This window comes from Staurois parvus, unplaced genomic scaffold, assembly GCF_062004578.1.
Source record: "Staurois parvus isolate SC_StPar_1 unplaced genomic scaffold, SC_StPar_1.0 ptg000193l, whole genome shotgun sequence".
Classification (NCBI taxonomy): domain Eukaryota; kingdom Metazoa; phylum Chordata; class Amphibia; order Anura; family Ranidae; genus Staurois; species Staurois parvus.
Window position 1 is genome coordinate 191,829 of NW_028317989.1, and position 23,172 is coordinate 215,000.

The 23,172-nt window shown below is 40.7% G+C and overlaps 1 protein-coding gene across 2 annotated transcripts in view; it reads right to left on the reverse strand.

The window, feature by feature from the left end:
- Positions 1-399: 399 nt before the first annotated feature.
- The window catches only part of DCAF11 (DDB1 and CUL4 associated factor 11), a 43,190-nt gene continuing 20,417 nt past the window's right edge, over positions 400-23,172 (reverse strand). For both annotated transcript variants that reach the window (XM_089677859.1, XM_089677860.1), the window contains exons 4-15: positions 19,625-19,743; positions 17,557-17,612; positions 17,323-17,423; positions 15,640-15,786; positions 10,653-10,707; positions 10,302-10,370; positions 9,991-10,048; positions 7,595-7,780; positions 7,349-7,502; positions 7,024-7,176; positions 5,925-6,031; positions 400-827 (exon numbers count right to left, since the gene is read on the reverse strand). In XM_089677859.1, coding sequence (XP_089533985.1) covers positions 711-827; positions 5,925-6,031; positions 7,024-7,176; positions 7,349-7,502; positions 7,595-7,780; positions 9,991-10,048; positions 10,302-10,370; positions 10,653-10,707; positions 15,640-15,786; positions 17,323-17,423; positions 17,557-17,612; positions 19,625-19,743 — 1,322 coding nt within the window. In that variant the 3' untranslated portion in view covers positions 400-710. The remainder of the gene's footprint in view (positions 828-5,924; positions 6,032-7,023; positions 7,177-7,348; positions 7,503-7,594; positions 7,781-9,990; positions 10,049-10,301; positions 10,371-10,652; positions 10,708-15,639; positions 15,787-17,322; positions 17,424-17,556; positions 17,613-19,624; positions 19,744-23,172) is intronic.

A 23,172-nucleotide genomic window follows, 5' to 3' on the forward strand; every position in this document is an offset into this window, starting at 1 on the left:
CTTTTTGTAGGTTTCTATGTAAAGTATACGGTTTGTTTGGACCAGCTTGGAAAGGGTAACACAGTCTCTAAGTGTTAAGATTTGATACCTCACCCGCCCCCCCTCCTCCAAGTGCCAATATGGTAAATAATGCTCTGACTATACATACAGCCATCTTACTAAACTTCCATTTCCTAAAATGTCTGTTAGACAGGTAATGTCATATCTTAAGCTATACTTACAAATACATGATGTTTTCTACATTTCCCCTGTAAAAGAAAAGCATGTAATCCCTTACCTTATTAGAATCTCAGTACCAGGCAAAATTGTATTTCCGTAATGAAATCCATGAACAAACAGAAATATGACTACCATATAGACTCTCTACACACGTGTAACACTAAAACAAAAGCCAAAATATTAAACATTTTGGACAAGTTTATTAAGATATGGATGTCAGGAACACAACAGATTTTTTTCATTATTATCTCTTCTCTATACGTCACCCAACAGGTGCTGCTGCTGTGTCCCACCAAGAAGCCCACCACCAGGTTTGTGAACTCTGCTACAGAGAGGTTCACCCTTCTAAATGACCTTCGCAGTCCTTTCAAGTTACCAAAAAACACAAGTTTCCCTCACATTCGGTACCACATACACACAAACTCCACATTATTTGACGCTCTAACCATCTGTCTTCTCATCCTCTAAAAGCATGTCGACAGGCCAGGAGGCTACCAGGAGCTGGAGCTGCTGGCAGGGCTACCATCAGGGTCTAATGGTGGGACATGCAGGTCATCTTCATAAAACTCTGACTGCTGGTGTTCCCAGACTCGAACGGTGCCATCCCACTGCAAGGAGAATAACAAAGATCACATAGGAATAAGAAAATGAATGAACGCATGCACATAAATAAGCAGAGGCTAAACATGTCAGTGAAAACAAATAGAAACAGCAATGGTGTAAAAAATTACCTTTTTTCTTTATGAATGATTTAGATAAAATGACAATTGTCATCCTAGCCAAGGAAAGTTGAAGTAAAATATGGCTTCCTCACCCAAGCAATAGAGGTTTTTTCCATTCTGCCAAACTAAACCCATTAATTTAATGGTTTCCCTAACCAGTTACATTGAAGGCATCCGATGAGTGATAACTGATCACGTGTGCAGCACCATGGCAACTCTAGATCTAATATAGGCTACAATGGCTGCTTCCTTGGCTGTAAAGGATTGGAGGGTTTAGCTGTGTTTTAATATTCAAGGAACATCTAAGTGTGGTTTGATTGTATTTTAAGTAGGGCTATCAATGTAGCTGGATGTCCATCTTTCATAAGACCTCTGTACAATACTTTTGCTACATAAACTTCACTGTTCACACATCTTTCAGCACCCAACCTTATCTCACCAATTTTAATCTAGTTATCAATTCCCACTATAAAATTTTAAAGTGTATTTCTACCTTTGCAGTCAAATTAGGATGACACCTATTTATATTTGTTACATGTTGTCATGCACATAGCATAGGGGTTGGGGAGAGAACGTTCACTTTAACCACTTTAAGACCAGGCCTTTTCTGACACTTTATTTACATGTGAAAATTGGTATTTTTTTGCTAGAAAATTACTTTGTACTCCCAAACATTATATACTTTTTTAAAGCAGAGGCCCTAGACAATAAAATGGTGGCTGCTGCAAATTTTTATGTCACACAATATTTGCGCAGCATATTTAAAAAAAAAAAATTTTTTTTAAAAAATACTGTATTTTTCACTCCATAAGATGCACTTTTTTCCCCCCAAAAAATGGGGGAAAATGTCTGTGTGTCTTATGGAGCAAATATGGAGCGGCCGGACCGGTATTTCCGTGTTAGAATACCAGGCCGGCTGCTTGGCTCTACTGAAGAACCTGCTCTTTGGTCCAGCAGTGTCCTGCTTTCACCGGACGTCTTCTCTCCCCAGCGCCAGCATCATCAGTGTGGGCACCGGGCTGTGACAGCTTGCAGCCTCACAAGACTACGGGGAGGACAACCCCGCAGAAGTAGGAGGTCAATTCGGGTACCCAATCCCCCCCCGCTTTCCAAAGGTCTGCAGGCTCTGGTCATCTCCTGTACCGTGTCCGCAGTCTCTGGTCATCTCCTGTACCGTGTTCGCAGTCTCTGGTCATCTCCTGTACCGTGTCCGCAGTCTCTGGTCATCTCCTGTACCGTGTCCGCAGTCTCTGGTCATCTCCTGTAGCGTGTCCGCAGTCTCTGGTCATCTCCTGTAGCGTGTCCGCAGTCTCTGGTCATCTCCTGTAGCGTGTCCGCAGTCTCTGGTCATCTCCTGTAGCGTGTCCGCAGTCTCTGGTCATCTCCTGTAGCGTGTCCGCAGTCTCTGGTCATCTCCTGTAGCGTGTCCGCAGTCTCTGGTCATCTCCTGTAGCGTGTCCGCAGTCTCTGGTCATCTCCTGTAGCGTGTCCGCAGTCTCTGGTCATCTCCTGTAGCGTGTCCGCAGTCTCTGGTCATCTCCTGTAGCGTGTCCGCAGTCTCTGGTCATCTCCTGTAGCGTGTCCGCAGTCTCTGGTCATCTCCTGTACTGTGTCCGCAGTCTATGGTCATCTCCTGTACTGTGTCTGCAGTCTATGGTCATCTCCTGTACTGTGTCTGCAGTCTATGGTCATCTCCTGTACTGTGTCTGCAGTCTATGGTCATCTCCTGTACTGTGTCTGCAGTCTTTGGTCATGTCCTGTACTATGCCTGCAGTCTCTGGACATTTCCTGTACTATGTCTGCAGTCCATTGGTTCAGAATATTTTTTTTCTTGTTTTCCTCCTCTAAAATCTAGGAGCGTCTTATGGTCAGGTGCGTCTTATGGAGCGAAAAATAAGGTACACGTTAATGAATTTAATGCACAAAAACAAAATATAATACCCAATTGCTTGGTGAAATAAAAAAGAGGATGATAGGCTGAGTAAATAGATAACAAACATGTCACACATTAAAATTGCATATGCCCGTGCAACGGGGACAAACGACGTAAATATTATCCACAGGAAACACTTTAAAAGCCTTTACCATTTTAGATTTACACAGGAGGTCTGGTACTAGAATTGCAAACTGACAGAGAGAGCCGGCAAATCCAAAATCCGTGTGTTAGTTTGAATGAATATACATGAGTGATATAAAAGCAGCTGACGTGTTTCGGCACACAGCCTTGTTTACAGCGGCAGTGAACAAGGCTGTGTGCCGAAACGCATCGGCTTGCTTTCATATCACTCCTGTATATTCAATAAAAATCATCACATGAATTTTGGATTTGCCGGCTCTCTGTATCAGTTTGCATTGGACACATGGTTGGAGGGCGCCATAGAGCCTGAGCAACAGGGTTTGGATGCCATTTATTAATTACAGGTGTGGTTCCTTGCTGCTCCTGCATCTGGTACAAGAATTATTGCTCTCAATCTAACATTCTCAGTGATACCTCACATGTGTGGTGCACTCACTGTTTACATATGCATGTGGAACCAACATATGAGTACACCTTTTTTGTGCGGGCACAGGGGGGTGGGGGCATTTTTACACTTTCCCTTTACATTTTTTTAATCACTTTTAAAAGTTTTTCAAAGTGCGCATTGCTTCAGTTTTTTTTAGGCCACAGACATCAGCTCTATGTCAGCCAGCTGCACACTCAGGTCTCCCGGGGGGGATGGGAGAGCCTGGGAGAGCCGCGGAAGGCAACAGGAGGGGATGATGTCTTCTCCCACCACTTGTAAAAGCAATCCAGTGGCTAATTAGCTGCTAGGATTGCTTTTACAAGAAAGACGACCACAGGCTGAAAAAAAACACAATACTGGGATGATGCCTGCAGCTTTTACAAGAAAGCCGACTGCAAAAACAACACCAGCATGATACCTGCAGCCCAGCAATGTATCGATACATCACTAGTCCTGAAGTAGATCATTAACCATGTCTGTACTGCGCTGGCAGAACTCATCAACATGGTCAGTCCTAACAAAGGGTTAAAGATAAAGAGGTTGGGTGTCTGCAGTGTAAGTTAATGATGGGAACGCCGTGTGTTTCTTTTTTAGTATGGACAAATTGAGATTCCACTCATTTCAAATTATTCAGAGTAGCTTTCAGTCTGTCCAGGGCCTGTTCCAAACACCTAGAATAGGAAGATATACTGTATATACACACTGATTATTTTTAGGTATGCTGTGTGAATAGGAACGCAAATTTCTCAAATTTGACTTCAAAATTGTAAATATACGTTAAGTAAAACTGTCACGTTACACTAGTTTAAACTGCATAATTCATATGACAAACAGAATGCAACATACAAATAAAAAAATATGTATTTATACACAGTATACCCAGTCTTCAGAAAAAAAAGTATTTTTTAATGTAATAAACAATTTTGGAAGGTGCATGCATAGTGTAAATAAAAATGTACTCTTTACAAGTGTTGTATATCCTTATTTCGAGAATAAAATAAATCTAGCATAAAAATTTCAACAAAATAGGTGACCATAACTGGCCCACTGAGATCATTTCTGCCTGCCAGAAACAATTATCACAAAAAGTATTTACAACTTTCTCTTTTTGCAAATAATGACTATGCCTTCTATAAAAGTATCAAAACAAAAAAACAAGGAAGACAGGAGGGGTTCAAAGTGGCAGGTGACATGTTTCAGGATGAGCATTGAAGGCTCATTCACAAAAGGATGTTGCTGTAACATACAGTAAAATGCATGCAGTACTAGAAAATGCACATATTGGTGTAATGTGCTGCCATTCATTTTGACTAGCACTTCAACACCACCAGAACGAATCTGTGCTGCAAAAAAATGCAGGATGTCCTTAATTTTCATGTTAAGGTATATTACAGCCAAATCCTTTTGAATGGGATAATCGCAATAGATGTGCGCTGTATAGTATTGTGATCAGATGTAAATATGTCCTTGTTGTGCTTGATGAGGCATGTACCAGAGCTTGGCCAACCTACAATCAGATAACTTACTTCCAGGTAGAGGTGGTAATGGAATGTTTTCCAGTGTCACATGCATGCAATTACTTTCTGCCAACATGCAGTATTAAAAAATACCACATGACATGACCTAGCAGATCTTTCTACAAAACACCACAAAAAACAGACTGCTCAAAGGAATTACAAAGTTAATTCTGACAAATTGTAGGAAATCAGAAACAATCACCCAACCTGCTAGTCAGGATGAGCCAGAGCTATATTAGGTCAATGATGTCACAAAACACCCACCCCTCTAAGTACAATGGAATGCCCTGGCCGCAGCTGATTGGGTGGCAGCGACAGCTTCCTTCTGACTTTGGTCGAAATCCACGTTCAGACCAAACCAAAGCTCCTGTGTAGAGCATTACAGACCGCGCTTATCTAATAAATTAATGATTGCAGATTATTAATTTAAGAATAGAACTATAAATTTCCAAGTGTACTTTTTCTCAAGACGCAATTGTACCGTTTTCCAGTTAGCCTTCACCAAATAATAAAATCCTTTACAGAAAATTAATTACAACAAAGATTTAACAGGGTTGGTGGCACTCATAACAGTCTATACCGATTTAGAATATCTGTGCATACATACTTAATAGCATGTATAAAGCTGGGTAAATACGGGCCAAAAATTGGCCAATTTTGTAAAAATTGTACACCTCTCTGTCTGACAGAAGCCAGTTATGACCGGCTTCTGTTGAACGGGCATACTGGAAAACCAGCATTCCATCAGAATCCGATCAGCGCTGGCAGCCAATGGCTGTGAGCACGGATTAGTGTGTTCTGGCAGGGAGGGGGCGGGGGGTTGCTGTGGGAGGCCCTCTGTCAGAAAATAATAATAATAGCACAGTGGAAGAGATAGCCCGCTGGGTTGAACAAAGAAAAAACTGAACATGTGTACCCAGCCTTTAACACCCCCTTTTCTTGTTATTTCTATGATCACTCACAGAGCTGCTCACAAGCCTGGTGTCACATGGATGCCAGCTCACGTCTCGTACACATGCCTTGTGGTTGGCCAGTTTCTTCACTATCTGACCCGTCAACAAATCATATACTGTAAGAATGGAAAACAAAAACATGTTAATGTCAGCTTATAAACTGTGCCATCAAAAGATTGTGCCTTCATTATTAGCCTTTTTTGCTGCCAGAGCTGGTTTTGCATTTTTTGCAAACACATAAAAAAAGAATTTTAGGCTAGAAGATTATGTAAATCCCCGAAACATTATATATTTTCTGAAAGCAGACACCCTAAAGAATAAAATAGTGGTAGTTCCAATTTTTTATGTCACATGATATTAGCGCAACAGTTTATGAAAAAGTCAGTAGAAAAACACAGTAAATTGAGTAAATGCAATGTATCACTCATGTTTTAGTAAACTGCACGCAGAGAGTAAACACAAATGGCGACAAACGTCAGCACCCTATATTTTCCATAGGTGACACTGTAAAAGCCCCTACAGGTCATCAGTTTAAAAGGTAATTGTGAATAATGGGCCTTGAATTATTACTCCCAATCCAAGATGCGCAGCGATATTAACATTTTCATACATGGGGGGGGGGGGATTTTTTTGGGAAGGGATTTTGAGTACCACAAAAAAGGTACTTCACTCCAAACCCCCCCCCCCCCCCCCCCCAACCCGTTATTACTTGCCCTGTTGTTTCCATGCATTTTGAGTTACTGAGTCAGAATAAGTATACAGATGATAATGTCTGGTTTTACTCTGACTCTCATGGAAGCCAGGTGGTCTGCATAAAAGCCAGGTATCTAGCATTTTTTAGAGGGAGGTCAACAATGACAGCACCCAAACTGTTTCAATGACAGGTTTACTTTAACCAAATGTACCCAGCTTTTTTACCAAATCTACACTTTGCCCTTTCTAAACTCCACTACAAAAGTTTTGTCTTGCAAACTAAACCTAAAATTAAGCACAGATACTGGTTATCTCCATATATTTTGCCAGCTTAGAAAAGTGTAGCCTGGGTATCATTTTTAGTTACTGATGTTATAAACATGGCAGATTATGAGCATAACAGTCTTTAACTTACTGACAACTCGACCAGTAGAACACCCACTGTACACATACTGTTGACCAGTACTGTACGCAGGGGAGAAGTGACATCTGATCAAAGTGTGCAAGACTCCATGGCCACGGTAAGTCATCAGAGATGTGTCGCCGGGAAGGCGTTTCTTCCTGAGAGCTGAAAATATAATATACTAATCAGTTTACCACTTAGTAACAAGCACTTTTCCAAGTCCAGGAGCATTAAAATCAAATTCAAAGAATTGTTATTTGGTGTGTGTGTGTGTGTATATATATATATATATATAATACACATATACACACACACTCTCTCTGTGTGGCATTCTTACCTCTTTTGGGCACCTGCTGCCACCTGTAATCCCAGTTCTGCTGTGTTACAGCTCTGCGTGAGGCTTCAAGTCCCTCTGGTCCTGAAAACCGCCTGATATCCCACAGCTTAATGCTCTGGTCTTTGGAATTAGAGAGGAGATATCGCGCATCTCCCTGTACAAAATATTTTTGATACTTATTAATTATATATAAAGTATATAAATTAACAAAAACTGGTGTAATCAGAGCTACTGTATTGTTTTCACCTTGCTATCAATGTAGGTGATCCCATCTTGATGTCCGGCTAACACCCCCACTGGTTTAGGATCATCCTCTCGCATTGTGCGACGGTCCCACACTTTACATAGAGCATCATCTCCTCCAGAATATAGAATGTGGCAGCTGTCATCGGCAAATGCAACAGCATTCACATCATCTTCATGAGAGTCAATCTAGATGAGCAAGGAGAGATGACTGGTGAAGAAAAAGTTCAGCATTAAAAAGCAAATCTTACAATAGAATGTCAGACAACACCCCACCTACCTGTACACAGGAGCCACCATACCAACCCACCTACCTATACACAGAGGCCCTCATACCCCCCCCAACACCCCACTTACCTATACACAGAAGCCCCCATACCCCCCCAACACCTTACCTACCTGTACACAGGGGCCCCCACATCACCCCACCTGTATACAGGGACCCCCATACCCCCAACTACCTGTACACAGGGGTCCCCATACCTCCAAAACACCCAGCCTACCTGTACACAGGGGCCCCCATCTCCACCTTTCCCCAACCCATTACCCCCTGTACAACACCATATCCCAATCCCTGTCCTGCTGTCTCCCCACCTGTCCTGCTGCCTCTCTCCTGTCATACTGCCCCCCCCCCCACCTATCCCTTCTCAAGACACTTCCCCCTCTTGTCTCGCTGCCCTCCCCCCTACCCCACCTAGCTCCAAACTTTTTTTAGCTGGCTCCTCGATTTAAAGCAAATTTGTCAAGGCCTGATATACTATATTATTACTATACAATAAGGCCTCATGCACACAAGATGTATAAAAAAAAAAAAAGACAAGGTTTACAGACTTTTTTTTTTTCATCCTGTAAACGCACGTCTATGTTAGCCTATATGGTCATGCACACACAGGCGTTTACAGACATATTAGAAGAGGTGCATCTAAAGGCTGAAAATCCCCCAAAAAAACAACCACCAGCGGTTAGTAGAGGAATCTTTGGGCAGAAAAAATAAATAAATAAATACATAGAATGCGCCTAAACTAAGTTAATGGCCAATAGAGTGCATTAACTTTTTAATCTGACTTTTACTGCTTTTTTTAAGCAGCTTTTCTCCTTCCAGGAGAAAATGCATTCAGGGGAGCTGAGCAAGCACTCAGTGTGCATGAGGCCTAGGGCTACTTTCACACAGATATGTAGCAAAAACACATATGCCTTTTTTGCCTCATTTTTAACGCATTTCCGGTGTATTTTTTAACAGCCATGTGACTCAAAAACCGCACCAAAAAACACAATGTGGGTGCGTTTTTACTGTGTTTTCCATTCATTTCAAGATGGTGGTACGTTTTTGGTGTGGTTTTTTTACCGCAGCAAGCAGGATTTTTAAAACACGCAACGGACCAAAAATGGATTCGTGTGAAGAGTTCCATAGGATTTCATGGTCACATGTTTTTCTTCTGCTTTATTAACGCAGAAGTGGAAGAAAAACATATCAATGTGAAAGCAGCTTAACTGTATATTTTGATACAACAGAAGCAGATACACTATGCTTTGCTATTGCTGTAACACTCAGAAATATAAACAGCAACTTGGTTTATTTAAAACACATTCTAATATTATTCCAATGAAAAAAATGCAGCTTCCTCCTAAAACTTGCAGAGTGGACCAGTATTTTCCAACACTCAACTGATATATTTAGTAATCCTATAGAAGAATACTGACAACTATTGCTTTTAATTTCTTTTTTTTAGTATTAATATTATTATTATTATACAGGATTTATATAGCACTAACAGTTTGCGCAGCGGTTTAAAATATAAGGGAGACAGTACAATTCCAATACATTTCAGTACAGAAGGAATAGGAGGGCCCTGCTCGTGGAGCTTAATATAACCTGACCTGGCCTAAAACTGAACTGCAGAAACCTTGAGTTGCATGAATTTACTTGTGACCTCTAAGTAAGCAAACTTAAGCCAGATATTCATGGATTGAAATTCGGCCCATTCAGCAGGGACAGGCTGAGTTTGCAATCATGTGTGGGCTGGCTGTTCAAAAGTCAATCTATTGTCAATTGACTTGTATACAACCAAGCTGTTGGAAACTTTTCTCTATATCAGCACCACCAGCTATAGCCAGCAGTGCTGACCAGTTTATTACCTGCTGTCAGAATACAAAGGACCAGAGGAAGGATTCCCCCCATCCACACACTCAATTCAAGTCATTTTCTTTCGTTCAACCTTCTGGTTGAACAGCAAAAAAAAAAAATAATCACTCATGTATGGCCAGCCTTAGACACACATAGATAAGCATTATCTGTTTGCAATTTGTAAACAAGTTCAATAATTCCACAATAGAAAAGAGAAAAACCCTTGTATCACAAAATGCTGTAAACGTATATGGAGGACCAAGACAGATTATACCTTTAGTGTTCGACGGTTCTGCTCTCGGTCATACACATACACACATCCATCATTGGCTCTGTAGAAAAAAAGTGCATAGATATTGCTGAAGACCAACTATAAATCGCAAACAATATACCAATACTGTTATATGAAAAATCCCTTCTGAATATTCCCAGTAGTTCACCCAAGTGATTTACTGGGAAACATGGCTGTTTCCAGACATATACAGAATGTTGTTTATAGTCAACCTATAATATATGTGTGGGTATATACAGTATTCTTTTATTAGCCTTCCATTTTCATGCTACGCACGTCTAATAACTACTCACCCACCAAGCACTTCCCGTCCATCACAAGATACTGTGAGGGAGAAAACAGCAAAACGTCGCTCTGAGGGACTGTGGACAAAAAGGCAATAAAATATTACAGATATTTAATTTTAGGTATCATACAGGTGTACTGGAAAGTATAAATGTAATATCTCAAAATCTTAAGGAAATCTGCACTAAAACAAATATATAGGTTGACACTGCTGAATTCATTCTGCATACCTATTTTTCGGTCAATGACACAAAAACATTGATATTAGAGGCAGCCAGGAAACTAGTATTTTCATTAGCAGATCAGCCAACGGCAGCCTACATTTTTCTTTCAGTGCAGCTTTCCTTTAAGGTTATTACCAGAGATCCAGTGCAGTGTGTGACTCCGGCTCACCATATATGTTGCAGACATGAACTAAAATGAGATAAAATGGTACATCATAAAATACACAGATGGCTTGTACAATTGCAGGAGTAAAATAAAACCCCAGTGGTAAAGTAAAACTTGCAACCAATATATTTATACACTGATGTTTTTAGTTCTTATCAATATGTTTGTAGCATTCATCTAAATCCATAGCAAGAATGAGTGAAACTGTGCAGGAATGCTGGGAACTGCCACATTATCTAGCCAAAGAAAGAATAAGCAACAGCAGCTTAAACAATAAAAAAAACACTCAAGATACAATTGTGTTACACTATTGCCACGTCGGAAAAAAACAAAACAAACAGAAAATGTAAAAAATAAAAATACTAAACTGTAGCAAAAATATCTGCATGCAATAACCCCTATCCAAGTGCTTTTTTTGCCGGTGACCTCAACTAATTAATATATATTGGTTAGAAGTAATTCTGGCACATAGATTCTAGTGAAGAAAAAAAAAGTGCACTATATATTACATACATATGTACTATATATAATACATACAGTTAATGCAGGCTTTTCCTGACTTTTTATCCAGCACTTTTATTTAGCAGCGATAAACTAGCACAGTATCAGTACAGGAGTACAGCAACTTCATAGCTTAAAACAAAATATCAGATTTTCTGAGGTGCCCTCTAATGGACTCCCCACAAGAAATAGGCAAATTTGGTATCTTATTGGTGTTCTGTCAGCACTCAGTCTTTTCACCCAGCAGCAGACTCCCACAGCAGACAGAGAGAAGGAGAGAAAGCCTCCAGCATCAGTTAGCTCAAATAAAACAAGGCCTGTATACAACAGAGACTAATTAGTGAGATTTGGCTAACAGGTAAGATGTGGACTTGGGAATAGAAAATTTATTCCACCAAAACTCTGCAAAGACTCCGGGCTCCAAGACCCAAAACAAAAGTCATCTGAGAAAACAGCCCTTTATCATGAGTTGGTGACAAACTAGATGACACATTTACAGTGTTCACAATCCTAACAGCCAATAGCTCACAAAATAAGTGTAGATATATACAGTATACACACACACTCCATATTATACAGTCAGGCCCATAAATATTGGGACATCGACACAATTCTAACATTTTTGGCTCTATACACCACCACAATGGATTTAAAATGAAACGAACAAGATGTGCTTTAACTGCAGACTGTCAGCTTTAATTTGAGGGTATTTACATCCAAATCAGGTGAACGGTGTAGGAATTACAACAGTTTGCATATGTGCCTCCTACTTGTTAAGGGACCAAAAGTAATGGGACAGAACAATAATCATAAATCAAACTTTCACTTTTTAATACTTGGTTGCAAATTCTTTGCAGTCAATTACAGCCCGAAGTCTGCAACGCATAGACATCACCAGACGCTGGGTTTCATCCCTGGTGATGCTATGCCAGGCCTCTACTGCAACTGTCTTCAGTTCCTGCTTGTTCTTGGGGCATTTTCCCTTTAGTTTTGTCTTCAGCAAGTGAAATGCATGCTCAATCGGATTCAGGTCAGGTGACTGACTTGGCCATTGCATAACATTCCACTTCTTTCCCTTAAAAAACTCTTTGGTTGCTTTTGCAGTATGCTTTGGGTCATTGTCCATCTGCACTGTGAAGCGGCGTCCAATGAGTTCTGAAGCATTTGGCTGAATATGAGCAGATAATATTGCCCGAAACACTTCAGAATTCATCCTGCTGCTTTTGTCAGCAGTTACATCATCAATAAATACAAAAGAACCAGTTCCATTGGCAGCCATACATGCCCACGCCATGACACTACCACCACCATGCTTCACTGATGAGGTGGTATGCTTAGGATCATGAGCAGTTCCTTTCCTTCTCCATACTCTTCTCTTCCCATCACTCTGGTACAAGTTGATCTTGGTCTCATCTGGCCATAGGATGTTGTTCCAGAACTGTGAAGGCTTTTTTAGATGTCGTTTGGCAAACTCTAATCTGGCCTTCCTGTTTTTGAGGCTCATCAATGGTTTACATCTTGTGGTGAACCCTCTGTATTCACTCTGGTGAAGTCTTCTCTTGATTGTCGACTTTGACACACATACACCTACCTCCTGAAGAGTGTTCATGATCTGGCCAACTGTTGTGACGGGTGTTTTCTTCACCAGGGAAAGAATTCTTTGGTCATCCACCACAGTTGTTTTCCATGGTCTTCCGGGTATTTTGGTGTTGCTGAGCTCACCGGTGCGTTCCTTCTTTTGAAGAATGTTCCAAACAGTTGTTTTGGCCACGCCTAATGTTTTTGCTATCTCTCTGATGGGTTTGTTTTGTTTTTTCAGCCTAATGATGGCTTGCTTCACTGATAGTGACAGCTCTTTGGATCTCATCTTGAGAGTTGACAGCAACAGATTCGAAATGCAAATAGCACACTTGAAATGAACTCTGGACCTTTTATCTGCTCATTGTAATTGGGATAATGAGGGAATAACACACACCTGGCCATGGAACAGCTGAGAAGCCAATTGTCCCATTACTTTTGGTCCCTTAACAAGTGGGAGGCACATCTGCAAACTGTTGTAATTCCTACACCATTCACCTGATTTGGATGTAAATACCCTCAAATTAAAGCTGACAGTCTGCAGTTAAAGCACATCTTGTTTGTTTCATTTCAAATCCATTGTGGTGGTGTATAGAGCCAAAAATGTTAGAATTGTGTTGATGTCCCAATATTTATGGACCTGACTGTATATATTGAAGCATAAGGTCCATTTCCAGGCAAGTTTTTGTTTTGTGCACAGAGAGGAAAGGTAAGAGTCTGTTGACTTTTCATTTGTTGTTTTTGTCCAGGTTGAAGAGATTTCCCCCCTTTTCCTTTCTAAAGGTAAATGTCAATGAAGACACAAGGACAGCAATGAAAAAACAGAAGATAACACCTCCACTCATAAAAAGCTTTTTACTTTTTCCTGTGCACCCTTGGAGCTACTTCTTCCTATCCAGTGTGTCGCTGTCAAAAACAGAATTTAGGGCAATATTCCCAATGAAGACAAAGTCAGCAATAAACACATGACAGAGGTTTTAACCCCTCTCCACTCTGCTCAAACTTAAAGCAATTTGGCTGCAGTGGGGCTTAATCTGAAACAAAATAGTGGTGTGTCTGACTATCTAATGTGCCTGGCCACCTTCACTGTTTATCCAATAAAGCCTTTATGAACCAGTTCATAATTGTCAGTTTATATAGGTAATAAAAAAGTAGACAAGAAAGTAGTCAGAAACCCATATATACCTCTATACAAATCCTAACCCTAGCCTTTACTAGATTGTTTCATCACAAAATGACAATATAATAAAAATTCCTTATTTTCTTCAGCAAGTATTTATGGTTTTGGCACTTGTGGAAAGTACAGATATTCTTTCTTAAACCAGTTTCTGCTGCTAAAGGGTAGCCCAGGTGAATTACTGCTTTTCTGATTTGCTTTAAAGTGTTACTAATCCCACACCAGTAAAATCAGTCTTTATATGCAGTAAAGCATGCTTGTTATACTCACTGTGGAACCTAAGGGGTTAATACTCTACATTACAAAAAGAGACTGTTTGATCCTGACTTCTCTGGTCCTCCCCTTCTTCCAGTGTTCCCCTCCTATCTTCTGATAAGACATATCGTGTGAAGCCACTCTGCACATGCTCAGTTTAGTGTGTATTGCTAGAGAGGTTTTTTGTTTCTTGGGAGAGTGCAAGTGATCAGCATAGGGCCAATCAGCACTGTCCAGACAGAGATCAGGGATTCTGTATCCTCCTACGGCACAATAAAATCTCCTCCTACAAGCTTTAGCCAGTGCTCGGCTGGACACTGATAGAAGTCACAAGACTGCTCTAACTTTGATGAGAAAAGGTATCTAGCAGTTTATATTTACTAAAATAATAGCACTTCCATGTTCTGTGTACTGTGGGAGCCCAGGGTCCTGGGTTTAATAACACTTTAAAGCCCAAGTGAGCTTTCATCTTAACGTGGAACTAAAGTGTAAAGGCAACAAACTGTGAAGAAGCAGGGTATATATTGCAGAACAAACATATTAATGTCTCTTCTGCAAAAAAAAAAAAAAAACAAAAAAACTTACCTGCCTTTTCAAAGTCTTACAATGTACACTGAGCTATAAACGTGCAGCTCAGGGTACATTCTCAGCATGGTACCTGTGTGCCATGAATGAACTATCGCACATATGTGGGAGTTGCATCATTCTGCTCCAGCCATTCAAGACCACTGAAGACCCGGCACTTGGAAGAAGATGTTGGCGCTGGCAAGAGACCTTGTGGACGTTGGATTGTTTGAGTGGAGGTGAATATCTGCAGCTTTAATTCCTGCTTTCCTATCATGCATATTACAGAAAAATCTTTGGACAATCAACTTTAGGTTTACCAATTCTATGTAACGTGAGGACCTACCTAAACTATCCAATCAATCTGTAATTAGACAGGCCTCCATACTACAGTCAGATTGTAATGTATGTGGTGATCTTTACAGTTTGTTTTCTTTACATGGAAGCTACAGCTTGAGTAGAAAGCTCTGTACCTTGTCAGCATGAACTCTGTTGACTGCAGAGCTTTATGTCTGACTCAGTAAGGGGGAACATCAGACCACTGCAGAGAGAAGATTATTTTCTTACAGAGAGCAAGAGTCCTTCTCTATTGCATGCAGGCAGTGGATGGGCTTTTCTGCTCAGGATGTGGCTACTTTCTAAAAAACACAAACTGTTAGAACTACAAAAATCAACAAATTATTGTAATATGAAAGTTTAGAAATAGATTATTCTTTCACTCTGTTTTGCTAAATGCTTTCAACAACACCTCAGATGAAAGGTTTTACTCTCACTGGACTAGAATATGTAATTTCAATGTGTATGTTCTCCATGGCAAAGTTATTAGTCCTGCTGACTGATATTTGCAAGGATAGATAAAAGAAAACCATGTGTATACTGACTGTAATCGGACCAGCTAGAGTACAAGAAGTGTGCTCCATCTGGAGTGAAAGCCACATCAAGTACGCTCCAGCCCACATCTCGGGCCCTTACAGTCCGGAACTTCCTGAAGGCTCCATACCGGCAGTCATAGAGGCGAATATTTTGATCTAAGACAAATCAAGAAAATTTAAGATACATGGGGAAAGGAAAGAGATAAGAGAGAAGGAAAACATTAATATTTTGCAAGTGTTGCAGAGGAACTTAAAGCTGAATTACAGGTATGGCTATTTTTGCATAGTTACATTGGTCCATCTTGCACAAATATAACTACTGCATGTGCTATAACTGGCAATTTCTCATGAAAGCTGGGTGCAACTAATACAGTGATTGCTGCGAGCTTTTGGGCCCTGTGCCAAGGGGCTGCCCTGCTGCTTAGTGAACACAGGAGGCTGCTCGCTTGGCATCGGCCTCTAACAGAAAACAGTTTTCATTTTTCTCAATGAATGCAAAGCGTTCTCTGACTGGATGAGGTGGAGAGGAGGGGCAGTGATGTTATGATCTCCACCTCTTCCAATCAGAGTATGCTTTGCAGTGATGCCTACCACAGTGATTTCCAGCTTCTATGGAGATCAGCTAGGTATGGTACATGCATAGTACAATGGTCAAAACTAGACTAATGTAACTATGGACTAGAATTCAGCTTTAATGGACTAATTCTCTTTCGCTCATAAATTATTTTACTCTAAAGGTGCTCTTTCGCTCACATATAAGCTGGGGGAGCTCCACCCAAATCAATTTATATAAACCACTGAAAGTCAAGCTCCAAGTTTTTCTGCCTATCCTTTTCTCAGAACAGTTAATAGAAGTTCTGTAGAGTAATGCAAAAGTTGAATGAGTGACAAAGGTTAGGGTAGGAAGGACTGGATCAGAAGTTAGCATCTGGTATGCACAAGACAGGCCTTCAGATGCCCTGGGTAAGTCTGGACCTTGTGTACTGCTGCACCCAATTTAGACAAAGCTATATATGTTCCCCTGTTTGTACCCTCTCACAGAGGCAACTTGGAAGTTCCTTGTTTGGATTCTGCATATATTTTGAAAATGAGATGAAATGAAAAGAAACATGATTGAACTATTTTCATTTGCTGTACACCAGGGATGTGAAATGTGCTTTATGCAAACATAATTAGTCTTCAAGCAGTTGTTACAGGTTTCCAGTTGACATGTACTTTCTAAAGAGAAGCTACTTGGAGAAGTAATGCCACCGTAGTTTTGCAAACATCTAATTAGTTACTCTCTCTAGGATAATTTTAGCATTTCCCTCGTGGTAACAGCAATTCTAATGCTAATGGGTAGCCATGCAGACACTTTTGGCTAAATACTCAAGAATAAAAAAAAAAAAAAAAAAAAGTGAGGGGCGGTCTTCAGAATTTATTCACATTTAGGTGTTCATTTTCTCACAAGCCCAGTAGGTGAGAAGTACAATATGGCTGCTAAGTATGACACAGACACTTCCCATTACATTATGAGAACCAGAACCATAAATTATACACTGCATACAGGCTCATATCTGCTTAATTGTTACATCTAATTCTGCAAGAAAATGAACACATAGAACAGGGGGAAGTATTAGAGTTTCAAGAGATCAAATTAATTTGAAAAAAAGAAACTGTTAACAGTATAGGAAAATGGAAGAACCACTATACCCTGGCAGGCCGACATAAAGATTGCACCATCTTGAGAATATACTCCGCAGAATGCCTTTTGGGAGTATGTATCTGTGGCAGACACATTGTTTGGCAGAAAACTGCAATGAAAAGAGTTCCGTCAAAAGGGCTGCGGTAGTTGTGACGTAGATACACAGAAATTTATTTCTCTCCACATCAGCTAATGTGCTTACCAAAGCTTTCAATTCTATTACTAAATTTAATAACACTCACTTTGAAGTCATACGGCATCGCTCTCCGTGAGAAAAACCATACCTTCCCCGCACTCTCTGAATGAAAAAAACAATGAAAGAAATAATATAAGTGCAATAAGGAAATCACAGTCATTATCAATCAAAACAAATATAATGAAGGTAGGTTAGGAATCTGGAAAAAAAAAATTATCTGGTGCACTAGGTGCAAACGGAAAGAAAACATTTGGTGACACCTAGTGGAAAAAAAATAAGAGCTGCACCTTACAGCTAACCGCATAAGACAACAGTTTCTGTAGTAATGGGCAGCTCCTGCACTGCCTGGAGTGCCACCACCCCAACCCTTCCCTAATATCTTCATATCCCAACTATGGAGAAAGGCCATCATTTCAATGCAATGTCTGAAGCTCCATTGACCTATCAATAGGACAGCATTGCTATGTTTTCTCACAAGCAGGGGGTTGATCGTTATACAAAGACTTTTAGAAAGTCACTATTTTTATTCTGTGATGCCAACACTGGATCTGCAGATCACAGCATAAAAAGCATGCACCTCTTAGTTTATTACATCAGATATCACCATGGATCTTCTTTAAAGATATGTCAGCAGCCTTGTTGGTATAGATAAAAAAGTCTGCAATACTACACTTAAAAGGAGAAAATACTGTTCCAGGTTCTGCAGTGCTGCTCAAATGCAAAATCCCAGAAACTTGGTCTCATAAGCACTACTAAAACAAAGAACAATCAATTTAAGAGTTAAACCTCCCCTTCAGCAGAGATCATATGATTGAACGCCTAGGCTTCCAGTTTGAAGTGTAGCTCAGGAGAGAACCCAGAGCAGCATGAACTTGAAGCATAACACAACATAACATAGCTTTATGTTAACATAAGTCCACTTCAAAGGGCACCTCTACTTAACAGGAGGAGAACCCTGCGCTCAATTCCATATGTTGGCATAATCTGTTGATACTTGATGTCCATCTATGCTTTGAAGGCTGGTAAAAATTGTGGTCCACAAAATGGAAATATGGATGACTTCAGTGACGATTTGTAGCTTGCTGGCCCTTGGGCTTTGAAGTAAGGTATATATTCACCAAGAGGAATTTTACTGCCCGGGACCCAGAATATGACATAACTGACTAAAGAAATCCACTAGAATTATACACTCACCAGCCACTTTATTAGGTACACCTGGCTAGTGCCAAGAAAAATATCCTGCACACCATTACACCACCACCAGCCTGAACCATTGATACAAGGCAGGATGCACCCATGCTTTCACGTTCTTTATGATAAATTCTGTCCCTACCATCTGAATGTTGCAGCAACCAGTCTGCATATTCTCCTCTGAACTTTGACATCAGCAAGGCATTTTCGTCCACACAACCACTCACTGGATAGTTTCTCTTTTTCGGACCATTCTCTGTAAACCTTAGAGATGGCTGTGCGTGAAAATCCCAGTAGACCAACAGTTTTTGAAATACTCAGACTAACGCGTCTGACACAAACAACCATGTCATGTTCAAAGTCACTTAAATCCCCTTTCTTCCCCATTCTGATGCTCGGTTTGAACTTCAGCAAGTCATCTTCACTACGTCTCGATGCCTAAATGCTTTGAGTTGCTGTCATGTGATTGGCTGATTAGCAATTTGTGTTACCAAGCAATTGAACAGGTGTACCTAATAAAGTGTCGGGTGAGTGTATTTACCCCTCCCAAGCAAAGATGCCTTGTGTAGTCAGCAAACTTGAACTGTAGTCATCTATAAGGGGACAAGCCCTTTGAATTCAATAGGAAATAACTTTTAACATGGCATGTGCATGGCTCAAAGTAGAATTACCAAAGACCCCATAGGTTTCACTTTTTTTTTGACTGGTTGCAATATGTCTAGTTTCTGGTGACATAGTAATAAGAGATTCCGCCATAAAAAGACAAACTTAAAAAAAAAGACAGATAAAAACATCAGGTTTCTTTCATGTGAACATGGCCACAGATGGGCTTGTAGGAGAGAGCAGCTTATGTAAAATTCCTGCTGGGTAAACCATAAATGTAATGTATGTGTAACACATAAATGTTACCTTGAACAGCTTACCTCCAACAGTTGTCGGGTAATATTCTGCTCTGTGCGTGCGCTTAACCTCCCTGTAGCTAGTAGAACTTGGGTTCTGATCTGGCTCTGATCCAGTACAGCAGTGTCTGGAGCTGGATCAACTACAGGAGGCAACCATAAAAAGCAACAAAAACAAAAATATTTAATAAATATAAAAACATAATTTTCACTAAATAGGGCAACTTTAAACTATAAAATATATACAAGACAAAAATATTCATATTAAAAAGATGCAGAAATGAATCGACTATTAAACTTATTATCCAGTAACTACTTTGTCACAATGAATAGAAGATTTATGCACCAATTGGGACTTTACACTTTTTATAAGATTTCACATATGATTTTTTGTCACTATTAGTTACTTTGCAGTTGGTTTGAATAAACCACTGTGTTGCTATAATTAATTCATCATTATAATCGTAATATAACCTTATACTATATTATTTATTGGTCAGTCACATTGGTTGTTGTATTTATGTCACTATTTTCATTCATGTTATTTTTACTTATGATTGTATGGAGTGCTTTGTGGGGTGTTTATTTTTAGTCGTATTTTGTGAGAAGGTTATTTTTGAGTAGCGCAGCATTTATTATTATAGGTACTTATATAATGCCATCCAATTTACACAGCCCTTTACATATATATATATATTTATATATTGTACATTCACATCAGTCCCTAACCCTCAAGGGGCGTACAATCTAAGGTCCCTAACTCACATTCATACATACACATACTAGGGCCAATTTAGACAGGAGCCAATTCACCTACCAGCAGGTCTTTGGAGTGTGAGAGGAAACCGAAGTACCCGGAGGAAACCCACACAGGCACAGGGAGAACATGAAAACTCCAGGCAGGTGGTGCCATGGTTGGAATTCAAACCAACGACCCTAGTACTGCCAGGCAGAAGTGCTGACCATTTAGCCACTGTGCTGCCCATAGCGCAACATCATGTTTTAATTTCATCTACTTTATTACAATCTCCACCTCAGCCAGAGGAAGCCTTGTATTCATTCATAAAAATAGAAAGCTTCTTTTGAATGGTTGAGCAGCACTCAGTCTGACTCCATTTTGTTCTTGGAAATGGACTGGAAGTCCCCATCCTGCTGCCAACACACAGCACTGTATGTAGCTGCTGATAGAAGGTGCATGTGTTAGTGAAGGAAACAGTTCATTTGGACCAGCTTGGTCCAAACAAACTCTTTCAAGTTACATGAAACCTGAAGTTAGGTTTTAATTCAAGAACTAAACCTGAGGCAAGTATATAAATTCACAGCTGAACAAAATATTATGGGCACTGTTAACCACTTTTCTACAGGGGCATTTAATTTTTCGCACACGTTAAAAATGTGATTTTTTTTTCTGCATTCTTACCTGTAAAATTGATTTTTTGGAGTACACCACAAGACCCAGAGCAGGTTATAATCAATACTATCTGGTTATGCACCACCTATAGGTGAATGGACACTGAGAGATCATTCAAACAGGAAGTCCTACCCTATATAACCCCTCCTATACAGGAAGTACTGCAGTTTTGTAGCAAGCAATGAAATTATAAAAAAAAGTAGGAGAGGGACCTCTGTGTCCTGTAATATGCTAAAAAAATGGATTTTACAGGTAAGATTGTAGAAAAAAAATTCTAATTTTCTTTATCATACATCACGGGACACAGAGCAGGCTATAATCATTACTATCTGGGATGTCCCAAAGCAATACATTTGAGGGAGGGGAGACACAAATCCCAGACATCGTCATCAGTCAAAAGAACCTATTCTGCTGTCTGTAAGACACTGTGGCCAAAGGCAGCATCCTCTGTAGTTCTAACATCAACTTGGACGAACTTCGTGAATGTATGTACTGAAGACCAGGTTGCAGCCTTGCAATTCTGAGCAACCGAAGCCTGAAGGCGAATTGCCCAGGAGGCTCCTATGCTTCTAGCAGAGTGTGCTCTCACTTGAAAGGATAGAGTATGCAGCAATCATTCCCTTGCCAAATGTGGACTGGGAAAAATAGAAAGGCAAGACACTGTCCTGATTCAAGTGAAAACTAGAAACCACTCTAGGCAAGAAAGATGGATGAATGAGGAGGCAACGTCACCTTATCATAATGCAAGACCAAGAACAGCTCCTTACAAGAAAGAGCGGCCAGCTCTGACACTCTTCCTTCCGAAGCGATAGTCTTTTGACTCGGAGAGGTGGCTTCTTTGGTTACTTACGGAATCTCTCAAATTGGTTCAATAGGTGGCTTCTGCAAGGACAGCCAAAGACCACGTTCAAGTCCCAAGGACACAAGAGTGGCCTTATAGGCAGGACTGTCCGCATTACACCCTGCACAAAGAATGAACCAAGGAGTGAGAAACAGTCTCTGGAAAAAAAAAAATGGATAGAGCCGAAATATGACCCTTAATGGTACTTAAAACCAAATTCAATTTCCCTCTGGATAGGAGAAAGGACAAAAATGTCCCATTCACATATTTCCGCAAGTGCCACTTCCTAGTTTCACACCAGGCAAATAAGATTTCCAGGTCCTGTAAAGGAAGCTCCCTGGAGCCGGCTTCCTAGAACTCAACAGTGTGGAGACAACTGGACCCAAGACTCTCCGATCCTTCCAGACCTGGGCTTCAACTGCCAAGCCTTCAATCCTAGCGATCTTAATGCAGGATACAAGAAGCATCCCCTGACAGATTCACTATGTCGGTGTACCAAGCCCTCCTGGGCTAGGACGGACTACCACTATTATCAGTGTATTATCAGTGTTACTACCTCCCAGATCCTGCGCAAAAGACATGGCAATATTTGAATCGGGGGGAGGAATAGATTAGGGAGAACTAGTTCCTAAGGTGTTACCAGTGCATCTACTTCTATTGCCAGTGGGATGCTGGTCCCGGCACCACCCAACTAGCCAGTAGATCCACATCCAGAGTCCCCAATGCTGGCAGATTGCAGAGAATGTCTCGGAATCCAGGGACCTCTGAGCCGGTATTAGCTGCTGACGACTTGGAAAACAAAAAACCCTGTCAGTTTTCCATACCAGGAAGTGTACTGCTGACAGAGACGGCACCACAGAATGTGGTTCATTTTTTCCTGAGCCACACAACTCCTGGTGTCACCCTGGTGGTTGATATATACCATTGCCATGGCATTGTCGGACTGAACCCTGACCACAACCAGTGCCACTGGCTTGTCCGTCCAATAATCCAGAGCAAGGTGTACTGCCCAAAGTTCCAAGAAATTGATGGGCTGTATTCTTTCCTGTGGAGACCAAGTCCACTGAACTGTAGCCACCTGCCACAACAACCCCCCAACTGGATAGACTGACATCAGTGCTTACTATCTTCCATATCACTGGTAGGAAAAATTCAAACTCTGCAATACCCCTAGGAGAGAGCCCTCCAGCAATCCAATTCTTGGACCTTCATTTTTCAGACAGAATGTTCCTCTACAAAAGACCGTGAGTGGAACTGCAAACAGGGAACCGCTTCAATGCAGATACCATTTCCCCAGCAACTTCATGCAGAGATGTAACG